We start from the raw sequence: 20,624 nt of genomic DNA on the forward strand, positions 1-20,624 counted from the left end.
AACTGTAAGGAGCAAGTATACTGAGAAAAATAGAAAATAAAGTTGACAGCAAGGGACGGGGAAGCATATGGCATAGAAACAACCCCTACAATCAGGAATGTATAAAGCATAGTCTGGGACCATTTCATGTAGGGTCAAGAGGACCAGAGCCCTGACCAGTGTGGCTCAGTTGGTTGGGCACTGTCCTGTAAAGCAAAAGGTCACTGGTTTGATTCCTGGTCAGGGCACATGCCTGGGTTATGGGTTTGGTCCCCGGTTGGGGCACATACACAAGAGGCAACCAACTGCTGTTTCTCATATCAATGTTTCTCTCCCTCTCATTCTCCCTCCCTTCCCCTCGCTCTAAAAACAAATAAAAATAAAATCTTAAAAAAAAAAGACGACCAATAATAACAGACTCTAAGGACACTAATACATTGCCACAACACAGTAACATATGGTCATAATGGTAATTCTGAGTCATGAGAGGTCTAAATTATGCTCTATAGATTCTGTGGAGAAAAAGAAGGCTAACTATAGTACATTTGACAAGGATGTTAAACTGTTAAATATTAAACAATATAAGTTGTTTAATATTTAAAGTGTTTTTCACTATCTAGAAATTCACTTACATAGAATGCCCTGTTTCGGGGGTGGGGGCTGGGGAGAACAGATAAATGAAAAGACACAGTATCAAAATCTTACCTGCTGAGAATTATCACCATTCCCTATACTGAGAGAATCTGAAGGTTTGTCAATGGGGCTGTAAAAAGAAAATAAATAGAATAAAATTAAGAGTAAAATAATTCTCCCACAATAAAAACAACCTTCTCAAAAGCCAGAAAAACAGACATCTTATCCTCTTAACACTTATTGAAGCATTATGATGTAAGACATTAGGCTGATGTTAAGGATACAAAGTATAATAAGATAAAATCCCTACCCCTGAGCATCTTACATTCTAATTAGGTTTTCCAAAAACAATGGGTGAATCAATAGCTTATTTTTAAAAGTACTATTTAAAATAGATACTACTCCAAGTAAAAGGTTAAAAGTCTAACCACTTAGTTTTGTGCACATAATTAACACATTCCCCATTAAATTTTTTGAAAAATACTCATTTTCCTAGGTGTTTGACAGGGAACATAGAATTTATTAGAATATTCTCTATAGGTTCTTAAGAACAGTGAACTTAATACTTTCATACCCTAATCATAACCCTGCAGAAGGTATGTGCATATGCAAACACAAACACACACGAGACTAACATAAACAAACTTTTGTGCTAACAATTGACTCTTAAAAAAAAACACACACATTGAAACTTGACTTCGACATAGAGAAAATGCAGTATCACCGTCAAGTAATACAGAATTGATAACTTAAAAGTCCATTTTTAACTCATCTGATGTACAAACAAAACAACATCTTTACAAGCACTACAACACTTAGGTAGCGCTGACACACCACGGGCAAGTCATTTCTACAGCTAACTTTAACCCAGCACATGAACAAAAAAGGTAAGTATTAATACCCAAATACAAATATTTCTGATACAATACTAGAGTCAAAAAGATTAAGACCTCACATTTTTCAAAATTATTTTATTGCCTGAAAATACATACAAAGTCACCTTATAGACAACTTACTGGTACCACATTTAATTGATCTAAAAAATTTTAACAAGGGCTGGTATCCAACCTGAATACCAGGAGTACCTTCTGCAGAAACACTGCCAGATGCTCTAGAATTTGAGATAGGTCTAAAATTTACTTGAAGAGCATCTTTACTTCTTATTATTCACAATAGATCTATAAACAATTCAAGTTATTAAATTGAGTGGGTAATTACAAATAATTTTAAGATATAGTTCTGAGCCTATTAAGTTTAGAACTATTTGAGGCAACAAATGCACACAAGTATCAGCCAGTGCCAACTAGTTAATGAATTGTTTAATCAAAAAATGCTACAGGCCTTTAAAAGCGCAATCACCACAAATGGGGCAACTGGGGAATATTTCCTAGGGGAGTTCAAATTTAAGGAGGCCCTTAAAAAGATCTACACATTAGAAGAAAGGAGAAAGAAAAGGGGAAAGAAGAGAACTGAAGGTAGGAATTATCAATACAAGTGTATCAGGAATCAAAAAATTGCAGACAGAGCTTGGAGGAAGTTAAATAATTAGTTTAGCTAATGTAGGATGGTTTTAACAATGGGAGGTAAGGACAGGAAGGTGGACAGAGGCCAGATAGGAGAGGCCAATGAAATTTTTGAGCACAGAAATGGTATAAATAAAGCAGTGTTTTAGAAAGATAAATTTGGTGGTAACATGAAGAATAGGCTGGAATATAATACAGATAATCTCAGATAAACCTGCAATATTTTAAAAATGTTTATGTGGTAAAATACACTTAACACAAAATTTAGCATCTTAGATATTCTTAAGTGTAAAATAAAGTATTACTAAATACATTCATTCACATTGTTGTTAAATCAATACTACCAACCATCCCCATAACTTTTCATCTTGTAAAAACTGAAATTCTGTATCCACTAAACAATAACTCACCAAATTTCCCCTCCTCCACAGCATCTACTTTCTGTATGATTTTGACCACTCTAAATACCTTGTATAAGTGGAATCACAGAATATTTGTCTTATTGTGACTAGCTTATTTAACGATAATGTCCTCACAGTTCATCCATGTTGTAATATATCGAAGAATGCTCTCCTTTTTAAGGCTGAATAACAATAGTACCTTGTATGTATGCAACATGTTTTTGCTTGTCCACTGATCTGCCCATGGACACTTTGGGTGCTTCCATGTTTAAGCTACTGTAATGCTGCTATTACACAGGTGTACAAATATCTCTGAGATGCTTTCAATTCTCTTGGGTGTGTACCCATACGTGAAATTGATGAATCATATGGTAACTCTACTTTTAAGTTTTTGAGGGACCTCCATACAGTTTTCCACAGCAGTGGTACCATTTTACATGACTACCAATAGTGCTCAAGGTTCCAATTTCTCCACATCCTCTCTAACACTTGTTTTCTGCTTTTCTTCATGTATTTGTGGATATCGTCTATGAAGAAATATCTATTTAAGTTCTTTGCCCATTTTTGAATCAGGTTATCTAATTTTGTTGTCAATGAGTTTCAAGAATTCTCTATATATCCTTATTATTAGACCCTTATCAGATATGTGATTTGCAAATATTTTCTCCCATTTTGTGGGTGGCCTTTTACTGTGGGTAGTGTCATTTGATTCACAAAATTTTAGAATTTTTATGAAGTCCAATTTGTCTATTTTTTTCTTTTATCTGTGCCTTTGGTGTCATATTCAAGAAATCATTCCAAATCCAATGTCATGAAGCTAAGTAAATGTCATAAAGTTCCACGCTTTCTTTTAAAGGTTTTATTGTTTTAGGCCTTACATTTAGGTCACTGATCCACTTTGAAGCATTTAAAAAAATATTAACCTGAGGATATGTTGATTGATTTTCGTTACAGAAACACTGATGTGAGAGAGGAACATTGATCGGTTGCCTCCCGTACACGTCCCGACGGGGGAATCAAATCCACAACCTACTTATATGCCCGGACTGGGGATCAAACCTGCAATCCTTCGGTGTATGGGATGATGCTCCAACCAACAGCCATAGGGCCAGGGCTTGAAACAATTTTTAAATATGGTGTTAGGCAAGGGTCCAACTTCATTCTTTTGATTGTGGATAACCAGTTTTCCTAGCACTATTTCTTGAAAAGACTGTCCTTTCCCCCACTGAATTGTGTTGGTACCCTTGTCAAAACCATATGACCTTATATGTGACCATTTATTTCTGGATTCTCTACTCTATTCCATTTTGTCGGCCTTTAGCCAGTAAAAAACACAGTGCTTTGATTACTGTAGCTTTGTAGTAAGTTTTGAAATCAAAAAGTGTGAGTCCTCCAGTTTAATTCTTCTTTTTCCAGATTATTTGGCTATTTGGAGATTCCATATGGGTCTTAGAATAGGTTTGCTAGCTACAAAAACCTCCACTGGAATTTTGATACTAACTGCACTGAATCTATAGACAGTTTTGGGTAGATCTGACATTTTAATATGTTAAGGCTTCCAACCCGTGAAATTGAGTTGTATTTTCATTTATTTATGTGTATTCTTTCTCTCAGCAATGTTTTGTAGTTTTCACTGCACAAGTCTTTTTCTTTCTTGGTTAATTCTTAAGTATTTTATTATTTTTGATGCTATTGTGAATGGGATTTTATTGCAATTTCCTTAATGTTTGTTCCCATTCACATATAAAAACGCAAAAGGTTTTTGTGTGCTGACTTTATATCCTGCCACATTGCTTAATTCATTAATTATTTCTAATGGGTTTTTCTGGTGGAATCTTTAGTTTTTTTGTACTTAAAACTGTATCATCTGCAAACACATAATTTTATTTATTCTATTTCAATTCAGATGCCTTTTCTTTTTCTTGACTGTTATAGCTAGAACATCGAATATTTTGTTAAAAAGAAGTAAAAGTGTGCATGCTTGCCTTGTTCCTCACCACTGAGTAGGATATTCACTGTAGGTTTTTCGTACAAGGCTTTTATTACGTTGAGGTAGTTTTCTTTTATTCCTAAGTTGCTAATTGTTTTTGCCAGTGAAAAGGGTGTTCAATTTTGTCTAATGCTTTTCCTGTAATAAATGAGATGAATGTGTGGTTTTTATCCTACACACTGTTTATGTGGCCTATCATATGGCTCCATTTCCGTACATTAGGCTATCCTTCCATTCCAGGAATAAATCCCACTTGAACCTGATGTATAATCCTTTTAATGTGCTTAATTGTTTGCTACTATTTTGTTGCAGATTCTGCATCAGTGTTCATAAAGGATATTGGTCTGTAGTTCAGTTTTCTTGGTGTCTTTGTTGGAAGTGCTCCCTCCCATTCACGTAAAAAAAAAAAAAAATTGAGAAAGATTAGTATTAGTTTTTCTTTAACTATTTGGTAGAATTCACCAGTGAAGCCACGAAGTCCAGGGCTTTTCTTTGTGAAAAGATATTTGATTGTTAAGTCAATCTCCTTACCAGTTATGTATCTATTCATATTCTTTATGTCTTTTTTTTTTTTTTGTCTTGGTAGATTTTGTTTCTATGTATCTGTCCACTTTATCTAGGTTATTCAACTTGTTGGCATACAATTGTTCACAATGCTCTTATAATGCTTTTTTATTTCTGTAGAACCTGTAGTAATGTCCCTACTTTCATCTATGATTTTAGTAATTTGAGCCTTTTCTTTTTTAATAGTCCATCTAGATAATAGTGTATCAATTTTGTTGATCTGCCCAAGGAGCCAACTTTTAGTTCCATTGATCTGTATCTGCAGATTTTTATTCTCTATTTCATTTACCTCTGCTCTAATCTTTATTATTTCCTTCCTTCTGTTAGCTTTGGGTTTAGTTTGTTCTTTTTTTCTAATTCTTTAAGTTATAAAGTTAGGTTGCTGACTTGGGATGTCTCTTGTTTTGTGATGTAAGCATTTACAGTAGTCCCTCCTTACACAGTTTTGTATTATGTGGCTTCAGTTACCTGAGGTCATCTGAGGTCTGAAACTATTAAATGGAAAGTTCCAGAAATAAACACTTCCTAAGTTTCAAATTGTGCATTGTTCTGATTGGCATACTGAAACCTTGTGCCATCCTGCTCCACCACCCCACCTAAGATATGAATCACCCCTTTGTCCCCCGTATCCATGCTGTATACATCACCTGCCCATTAGTCACACAGCATGTTTCTCAGTTATCTGACCAAATGTCGTGGTATCAGTGCTTGTACTCAAGTAACCCTTATTTTATTTAATAATATCACATTCACATAACTTTCATTATAATATATTCTTATAACTGTCCTGTTTTATTGTTAGCTATTACTGTTAATCTCTTACTGTTCCTAATTTACAAATTAAACTTTATCATAGGTACGTTATGTATAGAAAAAAACAACAACATTGTGTATATATAGTTAAGTTCTATCCCTGGTTTCAGGCATCCACAGGGATCCTGAAACTTACCTACTATATAGCCATAAATTTCCCCCTTAGCATCACTTTTGCTGTTTCCCATAAGTTTGGGTATTTTGTGTTTTCTTTTTCATTGGCCTCTAAGTATTTTCTAATTTCCCTTGTGATTTCTTTGATCCATTAGTTGTTTAAAAGTGTTTAATATTCAATTTTCTCAATTATCCAGATTTCCTTCTACTGGTATGATGCTTATCTTTTAAAATCTACTGGGACTTAATTTTTACGTAACACATGGTCTATCTTGGAATATGTCCCATATGTGCTTGAGAAGAATGTGTACTCTTGTTTGGGTACAATGTTAACTGTATATCTATTAAATATAGCTGACTTATTGCATTGTTTAAATCTTCTCTTTAATTATTTTCTGTTTGGCTGTTCTCTCCTTTATTGAGACCAGGGTACTAAAGTCTCCAACTAGTAGGGTAGAACCATGTATCACTTTAATTCTGTTTTTCCTGTCACTGGGTGCACAAATGGTATGTCCTATCTTTTTGCGGTACTTAATCTTTTATTAATATATAGTGTCCTGCCTTTACCAGTGTGGCTCAGTTGGGCATTGTTCTGCAGAGCAAAAGGTGGCTGGTTCAATTTCTGGTCAAGGCACATGTCCGGGTTGCTGGTTTGGTCCCGGTCAGGTCACATATGAGAGGCAATTGATTGATGTTTCTCTCCCTTTTTCCCTCCCTTCCACCTCTCTAAAAAAAATAATAAAATCTTTAAATACACACACACACTCATATAATGTTCTTCTTTGTCTCTTATAATATTTTTTGACTTAAAATTTATTTTGTCTGATTTATATAGCCACGTCTGGTCTCGACTGGTTACTACTTGCATTGAATATCTTTTTCTGTCCTTTTAATTTCAACCAGTTTGTGCCTCTGGGTCTAACGTGAATCTCCTATAGAAGCACACAGCTGTGTCGTGCACTCCTGTCCACAGTCTGCCAGTCTGTGTCTTAAGACTGGAGAGCTGAATCCATTTACATTTAGAGTAATTACTTATAAGAATGGAATTACTTACGTCATCATGCTATTTTTTAAATAGCTTTCCCCACCTCATTTCCTGCATTATTGTCTTTTTGTGTTTAGTTGACATTTTTGTAGTGAAATGTTTAAATTCCTTTCTGACTTCCTTTCGTACATATACTAGAGGTATTCTCTTTGTAGTTACCATGGAGATTACATTTAATATCTGAAAGTTATAAAACTCTATAAAGTTATACTAACTTAACTTCAAGAGCATACAAAAACTCTGCTCCTTTATATAGCTCCTTCTCTACCCCTTTCAATCTCTATGACAAAATTACCTCTTTATATACTGTGTGCCAAATAATAAACTAGTGATTTTTTAAAATTCAGTTTCTTAAATTGTGTACAAAACAGAATTTGGAGCTACAAACAGAAGTTACAGCAATACTAGTTTTTATATAAATGTACTGGATCTTAATGGGACTGATCTCTTAAGTCATATAGGAAACAAAAAGTATCATTATAACCATTGTTATAATATTACTAGCTTTCATAACAGATTTTTGTTGCTACCTACTCCACCATTTTACTTATCTTTACTGAGATCTTTATTTCTGTCTACTGTCCTTCTATTTCACCTTTTAGGACTCCCATAAGCGTTTCTTGCAAGGCAGGTCCAGAGGTTACAAATGCTCCCAGTTTTGTTTAGATGAGAATGTCTTTATTTTCTTCCTCCCTCTTTGGAGACAGTTTTGCTGAATACAGGCTTCTTGGTTGATATTTTTTCCTTCTTTTAGCACTTTAAATATATTGGCCCACTGTCTTCTGGCCTTTAAAGTTTTTGATAAAAAAAATTGCTGATAATCTTATTGAGGATCATTTCTATGTGATGATTTAATTGTCTTGCTCCTTTCAAGATTCTGTCCTTGTCTTTGGCTTTTTAAAGTTTGATCATAATGTGTTCCAGTGTATGTCTCTTTCAGTTCATCTTAGAATTTGTTAAGCTTCCTGGATGTTTATATTCACATCTTTCATCAAGTTTGGGGAGTTTCCAGCCATTATTTCTTCCAATAGCCTCTCTGCACCTTTTTCTCTTCTTCTGAAACTCTGAGAAGGAGTATGCTAGTAAACTAAAGGGTGTCCCACAGGTCCCTTAGGCTCGGTTCACTTTTCTTCCATCTTTTTGTGTTCCTCTGACTCACTAATATCCACTGCCTCATCTTCAAGTTCACTAATTCTTTCTTCTGCCTGTTCTAATCTGCCTTTGAATCTTCTGGTGAATTTTTCATTTTAATTATTGTACTCTTCAGCTCTTTCTTTTTGTTTTTTTTGTATTTCAATTTTGTCCATACATCATTTTCTTGCTTTCTTCATATCTTCATTTAGTTCTTTAAGATTTTTAAATAGATGTGCTTTAAAGTCTTGGTCTAGTATATCTATCAATAAATCTGTTGATTTATTTTTTCTCTTTGGAATAGGCAATATTTTTCTGTTTCTTTGTATGACTTGTGATTTTGTTGTTGGTGAACACTGGCAATTTGAATTTAGGAACATGGTCCCTTTGGAAATAAGATTCTGCCCATTCCCCAATGTTTGCTTTTTGTTGTTGTTTTTTTTTGGGGGGGGGGGGTTGGGGGGGAAGAGTTGGAGTCGGGGGAGATTGTTGTAGGCTCTCCCTGTGCTGCGAGGATAAGTCTTAGGTATAAACTTAAGATCTCTTCAAGTCCTTTCTTAGACTTTCCCTGGACATACAGAATCACCTTCCAATTTTCCCCATATGCAGCTGTTCTTTAATGTCCTAGACTTTAATGCCTGGTTCTCCAAAGAGGAAAAGTGGAAACTGAAAGGGGCTAGGCATAGTCCCATAAATCCCCTGGAAATAACTTCAGAAAGAGAGAGAGGAGCTTGCAAGAATGGGGGAGGAACAACAATGGCTGCCTGACTTGGTTGTCTGCACCCCTGTGGTCAGAGGCAGTACTCAGCAGTCAGAACAGAGCAGAGATCCTCAATATTTGGAGAACAGGGCCCTTTTTGCTGACTCTGGTTCCCTCAAGCTATGTGCAAGGTGCTCCAGAAACATGTGCACAGCTGCCTGTCATGCTGCCACTGTGCTGAAAGCTGAAATTGATCAAAATTAACCATCAAATCTTTTCCTGGAAGTTATAAGCCTTCAACAGACTTTCAAAGTTCCAAAATAGTTACATAAGACAGATTATGCTAGTACAATTATTGCCTAGGTGGGAAGAGAGATTTTTGTTGCTACATACTCTGCTACCTTCCCCCAAATTTGTACTATTCTTTTTTAAAAAAAAATATTTTATTTATTTATTTTTAGAGAGAGGAGAAGGGAGGGAGAAAGTGAGGGAGAGAAATATTGACCAGTTGCCCCTCACACACCCCCAACTGGGGGCCTGGCCCGCAAACCAGGCATGTGCCCTGATTGGGAATCGAACTGGCAACCCTAGGTTCGCAGGCCGGCACTCAGTCCACTGAGCCACACCAGCCAGGGCAAGCACTATTCTTATAATATTGGAATAAGGGCTAAAAGGTAAGAAGAAGCAATATTAATAGACACAAAAATATGAAAGCAAGATATTACAAAGGAAGAATCATGGTTAACTTTCCCAACCACCACCATCAAAAAGCACTAAATAATACTTTTCAAAATAGTTGAAATCAGTCTTGTTCATGTCAAGGGTAATATGTGAAAATATTGCATTCAGAATAAATCTTAATGCTTATGAATTACAACTAATCAGAATAACTTATATCATTTTGTTCACCATGCCAGCTGCATTCCTTTTTTAAAAAAAAATATTTTACTTATTTTTTTAGAGAGGAGGGAAGGGATGGAGAAAGAGAGGAAGAGACACATCAGTGTGTGGTTGCCTTTCGTACACCCTCAACTGGGGACCTGGCCTGCAACCCAGGCATGTGCCCTGACTGAGAATCAAACCAGCGACCCTTTGGTTCACAGGCCAGTGCTCAATTCACTGAGCCACACCAGCCAGGGCACCAGCTGCATTCTTATAAGCAGATATTTTACACTTTACCTGGGAAAGTTTTATCAGGGATGCTTAAAAATTTCTAGATCAGTGTCATCAATTCAAAGACAGCTGCTGAAAAATTGGGATTGGAGCAAGATATCAGTAAGCTTATGTTCCACTGAGTTTTAGTACATTCTCCAATTTATTTTAAGAATAACTAAGGAGTTCAAAGAATAATGAATGAAAAAATAAATATATAACTAGAAATTGCTTTACTTTCTACGTGGGCTGTAAGAAGTCTATTATAGTTAAATCTATTATAAGTGCAATTGTCATTGTAAAAGTGGAAAATAAAGATATGAGTCCCTGAAAATGCATGTATAATCCTAAGAAAATTTATATTTACAAATTCCAATTCCAATAAATATGAACTTCCTGGATCTCTAAGGGCGGGACAGAATGTAGACAGCCCGAGGCTACCACTAAGAGGCCCAAGTTCTTATAACTTCCCTGGCACGAGATGTCAAACTTGCTTCCTCATCAAACTCTGTGTCTGCTTAACCTGAGATCCTGTTAACAACTTTGTTGTTTTACATTCAACATCCACCTACCCACCGTCGCCCCATTACTGTGTCAAGAAGGTTAAGAAAGGAAAACAAACTTTAATAAACACTAATTTACTAATGAAGAAAAGAGACCTGCTGTACGAAGTGTACTATTCTCTGATCAAAAATATACCAAGTCCCACTGATATCAGGTGAAAGAAGAATGGGTATGCTAAGATAAATTGCACATAGCTTTTTTATTTAAAACAAACAAAAAAAAATTTACAAGTTTTCTTTTCTTTCCTCCCTGCCCCCTGTTCCACAGGTCAGCACAAAGTTTCTCAGCCACTTCTGCTCAGAAAGACCTCTTTCTGAACAGGACCATTCCTCTGACATACCAGGCAGGAAACAGCCACACATATGGGCATACCTCGAAGATACTGGAGGTTTAGTTCCAGACCACCATAATAAAGCAAGCATTGCAATAAAGACAATCTTTTTGCTGGTGGAGGGCCTTGCCTTCAATTTAAAATCAATCAATCAATCAATCCTGTGAAGCACAAGAGAATGCGGCGTGCCTGTACGGGGCCTTTCATTTGCGCCTCAGGTCGCCCTAGAAGGACATCTTGGAGTAACGGCAGTTGTCTCCTGGGACTCCCTGGGACTGGCTCTAGAGGAGGCCCCAGCTTCAGTGCTGGCCCCACGTGTGGCCCTGGCACGCTGTGAAACCATGCCGAGCATGGGCTCCAGTCCTGGCCCCAGCTCCAGCCCTGCCCCAAGCAGTGGTTGTAACTCCAGGCGTGGCTCTGGCCCTAGTGCCGGCCCCAGCTCCAGCTGATGACTGCAGTTCTGGCTCCAGCAGCTGTTGCAGCTCATCCACCTACGTGTTCAAGACCATAATGAGTCTGTGTTTTGGGTGTTTCCTCCATTCCTGAAGATTAACTATCTCCTGGTACTAGCCTCATCCTAGGGGGCCTGAGGGAAGAAGAAACAGCAGGTTCTCAGCTCTGTCCTCAGTGAGCAGCTGGGGGATGCTTTCAGTTGGTGTGAGTGACTGCAGTACCTCCTTGGTGCAGGGCGGCACAGCCTAAATGAGAACCCCATCATTGTCCCAGTGTTCCCCCTTCTGATGACTCACTGAAGCAAGCAGGCACCAGAGATGATCTTCTCCAACAGCTGGTGCTCCTGGTTCTGGTTCACAAAGTCCACAATGTGTCCGTCATTCCAGAGTCCCGTCAGATGGTTATGTATCAGGTTCAGAATTGTGCCCAGCATGTCCAGAACAGTTTGCCTGGGAGGCTCTCTTGCTTAATGAAGTCATCCCAGGACAACGATGCACACTCAGTCCCAGAGTTCTGCCCCAACAGCTTGTCGCTCAGCTTCCTCAGCTGCTACAGGTCAAGCGCCTGGCCAGTGTGGTTAAGACTGCCAACTGAGAGCGTGGCCCAGCAAAGTCTAGGAGGGCTGTGTGTGTGTGTTGGGCAGGGTGGGGCAAAAAGAAGTGCTGATTCTGGGGGCTTCAGCTATGCAGACTGAACTAGATAACTGAGGCCCAGGCAACTGAGAGGAAGTTCATGTTCGAAACAGAAATAATAACCACATAGAGGATGTCTGTTTCAGGTCCTGCTTCAGTCTCCGGTTGGTGTATCCAATCATGTAGCTGTTAACATGCAGTTCCTGTCACACCCAGAAGCCCCACGGCTGCCTTCTCCAGATCACCTGAACGTTGCTCTACCAGTCAGGTAGCCAAAGTCCCAAATTAAGCCCTGACCCTGTCCCTTCTCTGGGGGTCAAAACCTTCCGGTTTGAAGTCAGAGTGCCGGACCTACAATGCACTGCAGAAACCTCGTAATGACAGTCTCCTGCGGGTGGAGATTTCTGCACTCAGGGACCCACAACCTTCCTGGAATCTCATCAGCGGCCTTATTCACAAAGTAAACTGTCTCAGTCCTGAGGTCGAGGGGTCGATGGGGAGTGCAGGGCACACAGGGCTGAATTTCTACCACAAAGGCTTTGTGGAGCAGACACTGTAGCAATTCTGGGTCCCGGGCCTTTTGTAGGTCCATCCCTTCGGTCAGAGGGCCATCCTGATAGCTAACCAGGTGACTTAAACCCCTTTGGCTCCTTCAACAGCTGATGCAGGTGCAACAACAGCTCTTCTCCATCTGTGAACCACTTTTCCAGCGTGTTCCAACTGTGGTCCATGGAGTTCCAAAACAGGCATTTTGCTGCTGTACTTTCCATGCCTCCAACTTTGCAAACGCTTGCTCAATTGGGGTAATTAACTGGATTAGCAGTGCTTTCGAAGCACCCAGAACCTCCTTTTTCCTTGTGTCCCGATCACTCAGAGTCTCCCACAGAAGCTGCTACTGTCTGGTCCACGGGGGTCCAGAGAAGGTGTCCACACTGGGGTCAGGGCCTTATACTGAAAGCAGAAGACATCCTGCTGGTCTTTCCGTTGGCTGGTGGATCTCACCAGCTTTCCCATCTTAGCCCTCAATACCAGGATCCAGAATTCAACCTCATGCTGCCGGCCCTCCATAGGTGCTCCAAGGCCTGGTTCTCCTTGCTCGCCCGAGCCCTCTGAGCCTGGATCAGAATTAAAGAGATTAAAGATCACCTCAGCCAACTGGGTAGGACTCTGGGGAAAGGTCTGAATGTCCTGACAGAATTTTCACAAGCTGTGCTGTAGCAACAAGCACTCGGGGTCCTAGCTACAGCAGCCATACTCAAGGTTCGGTTGGCAAAAGAAGTGGAAGAACAGCATAGTAACCTTGGAGTTATCTTTGCCCAGTGCAGTGTCCTGGCCAGTTCTGGTCTTCAATCCAGACTGCTAAGTACTATAAAATGGGCACCAGCAGAAGGCTGTTTGATCCTGAAATGGGCTGTCAAGATTCTGCAAAATCTCCCACTGTACCACGTGGGTCTGAGTTTGGCTAGGGACTCAATCCCCACTCCCATTAGTGGCTCTGGTCACAGCTTCCATTCCCCAGAGGGCGCTCCAGCACCTGGGCCTCCATCCCTACCTTAGCTGCAGACCCTCTGACCCACCACCCCCTTGCAGCACACTTGAGAGGGTGGCTACACACCCAAGCTCAAAATTCCCAGCCGGATGCACCAACACTAGCTGCCGCTCAGCTCAGGCGTTCTTAAAACAACCTCTTTTTGCCACACTGAAAAAAACATCTTGCATTTTGAAACAAAACTTTTGTTATTCATTCCATTTTCAACAGGAAAGATTAACCGCCCTTTGCACTGCACCAAGCAGTGGGGCAGAGTTGCCTAGTAAGGGAAAAAACCTACAATGGCACTGAAAAGTTGAAGCATATTGATTTCGTTCTCTTGGATAAAAGCAAAGAAAAGCAGATGATATAAACTGATCTGAAGAATGAGGGGGCAAAAGCAGGCTGAAATCATCTCTGAAAAGACTAAGAGTTGGAAGACCACCTATAACTACAATTCATTCAAATACTGACAAGTCACACCCTGGCTGGTGTGGCTCAGTGGACTGAGTGCTGGCCTGCGAACCAAAGGGTTGCTGGTTTGATTCCCAGTCAGGGCACATGCCTGGATTGCTGGCCGGGTCCCTGGCTGGGGTCACGCAAGGGGCAACCACAGATTGCTGTTTCTCTCCCTCTCTTTCTTCCTCCCTTTCCCTCTCTCTAAAAATAAAAATCTTAAAAAAAAACAAAACAAATACTGACAAGTCGTGTGCTGCAAGAAAGAGAAATCAAGACACCTGAAGGCACAGTTGATTGAAAATCACTGAATTCAAGTGGGACTTCAAAGTTTTAATAGGTAGTTTGGTCTCATCACACAATCAAGACATTATTTCCAGAAGGTAATGCTATGTGTCTAAATTTCGGTGGGTAAACATTACTAAACATATGATGTTTTCATAGAAACAAGCTCACTAATTTTTTTTTCAAAGTTCTAGCCCTAAATAGTGCTGAAATAATGATAAGATTACAGATTTCTCAGGAGTATTTTTCAGTTAACTCAACAATTGCAAGCCTAAAGCTTTTCAAAAAATAAATACATGTGTTTGTAGTTATTTAATTAAAGCATGGGGTATATTTCCAGGCTCTGTCCCTGGAGATTCTAATTCAATGGGTCCAAACTGAGACTCCTGACATCCAAGGATCACTGACTAGAGGAAGTGAAGAGGAACACAGTGAAAAGACATCTATCAAATCAAGTTTCCTCAAAGCCCCTGTATTTAGTAGATTTTAGAGCTAGAGGGATTATTAATATCAATTTTAAATATCTCGTTTTATAAATAAAAATACCAAAATTCACAACTATTTGCAAGCAGGCAGGCAGACACAGCTGTAATTCCATTGGCTCTTCAGACACCTGGCAAACTTTGCTGGCTTCTAACCTGCCCCAAAGTCTTCAGCTGGTAAATGAACAGTGTCTCAATCTAAATGAAGGCATTTCAAGCCCCAAACTTAAAAACAAAATACCTCAGTTTTCCAACATCACTACTGTGTATCTTCCTCACTCCCCATTCTCATTTGTATTTGTCATATCAAAGTAATTTATTAATACAGAAAAACAGCACATCTATAGTCCATATTCAATCTGACAAATATACTCTCCAATTCATAATGATGGGGGAGGGGCGAAAAATGACACATTCCTTTTTAGAATTTATTTTCATTTAAGTGAGATAGGGATAAAGGCAGATTATAGAACATGATATACTTACTATCATATATGTGTATCGAGGGACCATGTCAGGGTTCAGTGAGGATTAGTAGCTATGATACTCTTTGTATTTGTAATCTAGTGTCAGTGTATAAGGTTCCAGGTTTTGCTTTCTTGCAATTCTTCTAAAGCCGCTCCTCACTACATAGGAAGGCCAAGAAAAGAGGGAAAGGAACCATTTGTTTGTTTTTTTCCCCCCTATAAAGTTTAATCCTCAACTTATCTTAATTAAGAAAAACTTCTCTAGGGTAGGACTGTGGGAAGAGTTATGCTGCTCATCATTCCAACTTGGTTAAGTCTTCCCCGTGAGAAGAAGAAAACTTATCCACAGATTTGTCCCTACAGCTGTGCCCTGTATGATGACATGTTGCGATGGCATGTGGAAATGGGAACTGTAGTAGAGCTTTGATATCGCTGACAGTTAAACTTACTCTCTTGCGGGGGGTTAGCATATAAAGAAAACAAGCTATAGGAGCTTGCCCGAAAAGCAACCAACAACAAAACACAACTCTCTTTAACATGAGATATCAACTATCCTTAATAAATTTTGGGGACCTACTCAAAATAACATGTACTTATGCAAAGCATAGAACCGCACCAAATTTATTCTGAGTCCCAGCTGAGATTCAGTAGCACTGGCTTTGGGGAAAGTAATTAAATGAGCATACTGTTTTAAATCCTCCTTGGTCTTCCCGTTACAACTTGTGGCTCCTAGGAAACTCCTCTTCTGCTACTGAAACAGCTATGAATGTGCTCTGACTACACTGTGTATCTTTAAAGGTAAAGCCAATAAAATATTAGTAAGTCTATTTATAACTGATCACACACACATAAAAAGAAAAGCTAAATTGTAGTTATAAATGCTGAAAAGACATTTGGTAAATTCCAAGTTTCGCTTCCAATCTAAAGAAAAAAACTCAGTAAATTACAGAAATAACAAGGTATTTTTATATGATTAAAAATATTTATCTCAAATAAATGGTCAAAATCATATTTAAGAGGCAATAATAATACACTGAAGATATCCCTGTAAAAGTAAAGAATGGGACAAGGATGCCTCCTAGCAGCACTAAAGCTATTCCTTAATTTTTATCCTAAGGATTCTCAAACAGGAAGAAGTGGTGGTGGGAGGCCTGATACAGTAATACAGGAAAAAGACAAAAAATAACAACTTTCCTGAGACACACAAATGACTTAAATAGAGGTATACATGCTAACGGTAGAGATGACTCAATGTTATAATTGTATAATATATATTCTTCCAAATTGGATTGATAAATTCAAGTATTTTGAAATACAAATAGATAGGTCAACTCACTGAGGAAAATTAGGTCTGTATACTGCACATAAAACACTTAAGTATATCAATAAAACATGGCAAATAGATACAAATTCACTATGCATAAAAATTTCACTCTTCATTGAATACAAATTAAAATGGGATGGCTTTCTGCCCTGGCAAGGTAGCTCAGTTAGTTAAGAGTGTCATCCTAATAAGTCGAAGTTGCGAGTTCAATCCCTGGTCAGAGCACATAGAGGAATCAAACAATGAATGCATCAGTGAGGGGAACAACAAACTACTATTTCTCTCTCTCTCCCTTCCTCTCTCTCTAAAACATCAATAAATTAATAAATAATTTTTTGTAATAATTATAAAATGAAACAGTTTTTTAATCATACTGGCAAATGTGCAGGAAAAAAAATACTCAATGGAAGGATTCTCATAATTTTTGACTCAGCGGTTCTATGTTTAAGAACGTCATCAAAGATATAACCAAAATGTTTACATAAAAAAATGCTCATTGCAGTGCTATAAATAACAGCACCAAAATGAAAGTAATATAATATACACCAGCAGAAAATTAGTTTAATAAATTTGAAATACTCATATATAATAGATTACAACTCAGCCATAAAAAATTGTTTTCATGACATAGGAAAATACTCATACTAATGGGTATTAAAATTTAAAAGGTAACAAACCAAAGTCTTTTGTGTTTATACACATTCACTGGAAGGAAAAATACTATAAGGAAATACATCAAATCATTTTCAGTAAAACCGTCTAACAGAAATACATATAATATTTACTTCTGTATGCTTTATATATTTTTTCTAATTTCATTCAATAAAAAGATAGCACTATTTCTATTCAGGAAATAGTAATAACAAATGTTATCTCAAAGAGATAATCTAAAATTTAAATTTCTGCTCTGAATTTTCTAGGGGCTGTAGACCCAGAATACAATTTAAATTTAAATGACATTTTTAATGAGAACAATGATGTGTATAAATGTTAAAACCATCTGAAATAAATTTTTACTACAATAACCACATTCTTATAAGAAGCACTACAAAGGGAGCAGCCAATGAAGTAAGGAATGGCACATGGTTCATAATAAACACAGAGGAGTGGAAAGGTACAAAAAGATCAATGGGCAGGGTCAAAGATTCTCAACCCAGAGAGATAGCTTTTGGACTTAGTTTATTATACAGTAACTTATGTTTTACTCTGTGGCCTCTTCTATACATATTTATATAAACATGTACACATGTGAGTATGTGCATAAACGAGAATTAAATTATTTACAAATAATCTTTACTATCAAAGCAAAGAAACTTATCGAGGACTTCAAGAATTTAAATACAATTCTGAAGACTCCGACTCTGACAATAATCCACGTAGTGACTACCTGTACTTGTGAAATGGCCTTCACATTATTTAAGCCCTAAGTAGATGCTGGACTGTAGATGAAACACCCAGACATATAAAACATTACTTAAACATATTTAACTTTGGGATAAATTTTTAGAAAAAGAAAACTGACATATCTAAATTAATTACAGTTATTTGCTCTAAGTGAAGTCATTTTAGAAAAGTTACACTTACCAAATTTAAAAAGAATAAACAAAGATCCTAACTCATCAAGTTTAAAGAACATTCAGGATAGAGTACAGCCCCCAAATTACTGCTTTTACTAATCAGACCATTTTCTGACAGGCCACAACCAAATATAATACAAGATACAAAATGTGTCATTTCAGAATGAAACTTGGTATTTAACACTACAAATTTATTTAAATATTGACACAATATAGGTATGCACGAAACAAGTTGTCCCCTAAGATGAGTAAGATTCTGAATATGGGATACCTTCCTCACTCAGAGAATATAGGGCTTTAGTGATTCCTGAGACTAGACAACCATGAATATTGGTGTCCCCAACACACGATACTTAGAAAACTTCATCTCCCTCAATTAGGTGACAAGAGCCTTTTAATAACCAACATCCCTCAATTTACTTTTTATCAATGAGGCTGTTCCCAGGGCAAACCAATACAAATGGGAAGCCATCAAGAGGCTCATCGAAATTATCAATAGGGAACAACAGGTAGCAAATATTCACTGTCAGAATTTTGACTCATCATTTCCGATACAGCACAACAATTCTGCATAAATGACAGACCCTGCAAGAAGGGTTTTGTCTGAAAATGATGCAGAAGGAAAGAGAAGGTCGAAAGACATGAAGGTAAGGTGTCTAATTGCACGAATATCAGTACTTACGTATCATACCTCTGCAGTGGGGTCACTTTGTTCTTATTCTTATCAACTGAACCCGTAGATAGTTGAAGAAAATTGGGGTTTAATTTATATAATTCTTGTAGTAGCTTCTGTTCATATTCTTGGTGTTTACCTGCCTAATGGAAGAAGAAATTAAAACTGCAGTGAGGTTCACAAAATGGCTAGTATAAAATATTGAATTACTTTCTGAATTATTAAAGATATCCTAAATAAAATATGTGAGGGTTTTTCATGTCACAGAAACCTGTGAGGAGGCTATCACAAAACTTCTAGACCAATGAAAGTTCTTCCAACAAAACATATATATATATATTCCATTAATTCAGGCATTTCATCAACTACTTTATTGTGTAGAAAAGTATATTAAGAAACAATATTTTTGCTAGCTCAAAAAAACTTACTTTTAAACACCATCTTCATATAGAAATTAAGTATTGTAATACGCCATTACTAAATTTTCTGAAGATCACTGAAAATCAATTTCTTTTTCTAGATTAAAATTATGTTTCTACATAACATTTAGTGTATTTTAAACTCTAAACCGGGAGTTGCCAATTTACAGCTAGCAATTTTTTGTAAATAAAGTTTTATTAGAATATCACATTTATTTATGAACTGTCATTTATGAATTGTTTATTATTCTACAGCAGCTTTCATGCTACAACAGCAGAGTCAAGTAACTGCTGCAGAGACCATGTAGCCCAGAAAGCCTAGAATATTTACTAACTGGCCTTTTACAGAAAAAGTTCAGCAATCCCTGCTCTAAAACAGAACAAAGGAAATTCTGTATTTACTGTAGTTGGTAGTTATATAGCAGAAGTCAAAGTCACAAACATTATGGAAAAAATTAGGCAAAGACTGTGGAAACTAGTCATATACAGAAATAAACTGCAACGAAATTACTCTGAAAAACTTTCTACTATCTGTATGTATATGACTAGAACAGCATTTTTACTTACCTTCAGGGCTGCTTTAAAAGTGTAATCTAAAGAGATGTTATGGGGAAATTCAAAACCAAAGCAGAAGAGTTCCAAACAGAACAATAACAATGAGCACGGGCAGGGCAATGCCATCTGACCGGGCACGACCGTACCGCACACACTACACAATGCATCGTTCCCAGTTCTGAGAGGGCTCTTGCCTGCTCCCAGTGGATCTCTGAGTATTGCACAGGGCACTGAATTCTGAGTTATACAGTAACAAAAAGAAAATCTCCTGATTTTTGCCATGATATAATTTACTCAAATTTTTTTCTACTATGAGAAAGTATTTTAACAAAGAAGCCTCTTTACAAAGTAAATTTAAACTAAGGATAAAAAAATAATTAAGATGAATTCCAGACAAAAATATAAAATAAATTTTAAGTTACTAAGAACAAATACAATTAGATGTGGATTTTACAACTTAACACATGAAAAGCCTTGAAAATTCTTCCTGAAATCAATACTTCAACAGATATTGTGGCTTTCATTAGCCCCAAGGAGCTGAAGCTGATATTCAAATGATTCTACAGGGGCAGATCCTAAGACAGGTTAAATCCCATTACAAATTAAGTTTTAAGGAGCTGTCCACCCATTTTCTTAAAAAAAAATTTTTTTTTCAATTTTTCAATTACAGTTAACATACAATATTCTACTAGTTTCAGGTGTCATCTGTTTTCTTTTGCTGTTCAATACTCCTTGAAAATGAGATAAACTGGAGCTCAGAAAGTCTTTGACAGAGATTTTCATTGTAATAGTACCTCTGAGTAAAGCATACTCCCTACTAGTCAAGATTCAGT

General features: G+C 37.4%; 1 protein-coding gene and 1 pseudogene across 6 annotated transcripts in view; both read right to left on the bottom strand.

The window, feature by feature from the left end:
• Positions 1 to 20,624, bottom strand: part of CNOT4 (CCR4-NOT transcription complex subunit 4) — a 125,723-nt gene that overhangs the window by 32,759 nt on the left and 72,340 nt on the right. For 3 of the 6 annotated variants that reach the window (XM_090287550.1, XM_090287548.1, XM_090287552.1), the window contains exons 7-8: positions 18,836 to 18,960; positions 685 to 742 (exon numbers count right to left, since the gene is read on the bottom strand). In XM_090287550.1, coding sequence (XP_090143676.1) covers positions 685 to 742; positions 18,836 to 18,960 — 183 coding nt within the window. Of the gene's footprint in view, positions 1 to 684; positions 743 to 18,826; positions 18,961 to 20,624 lie in introns of all 6 variants that reach the window. The other 3 variants (XM_090287549.1, XM_090287547.1, XM_090287551.1) reach the window with 1 other exon arrangement.
• LOC150002175 (signal transducer and activator of transcription 2 pseudogene) lies at positions 10,790 to 13,571 on the bottom strand (annotated as a pseudogene).

This window comes from Furipterus horrens, unplaced genomic scaffold (genome assembly GCF_987537825.1).
Source record: "Furipterus horrens unplaced genomic scaffold, mFurHor1.1.pri manual_scaffold_9, whole genome shotgun sequence".
Taxonomy (NCBI): domain Eukaryota; kingdom Metazoa; phylum Chordata; class Mammalia; order Chiroptera; family Furipteridae; genus Furipterus; species Furipterus horrens.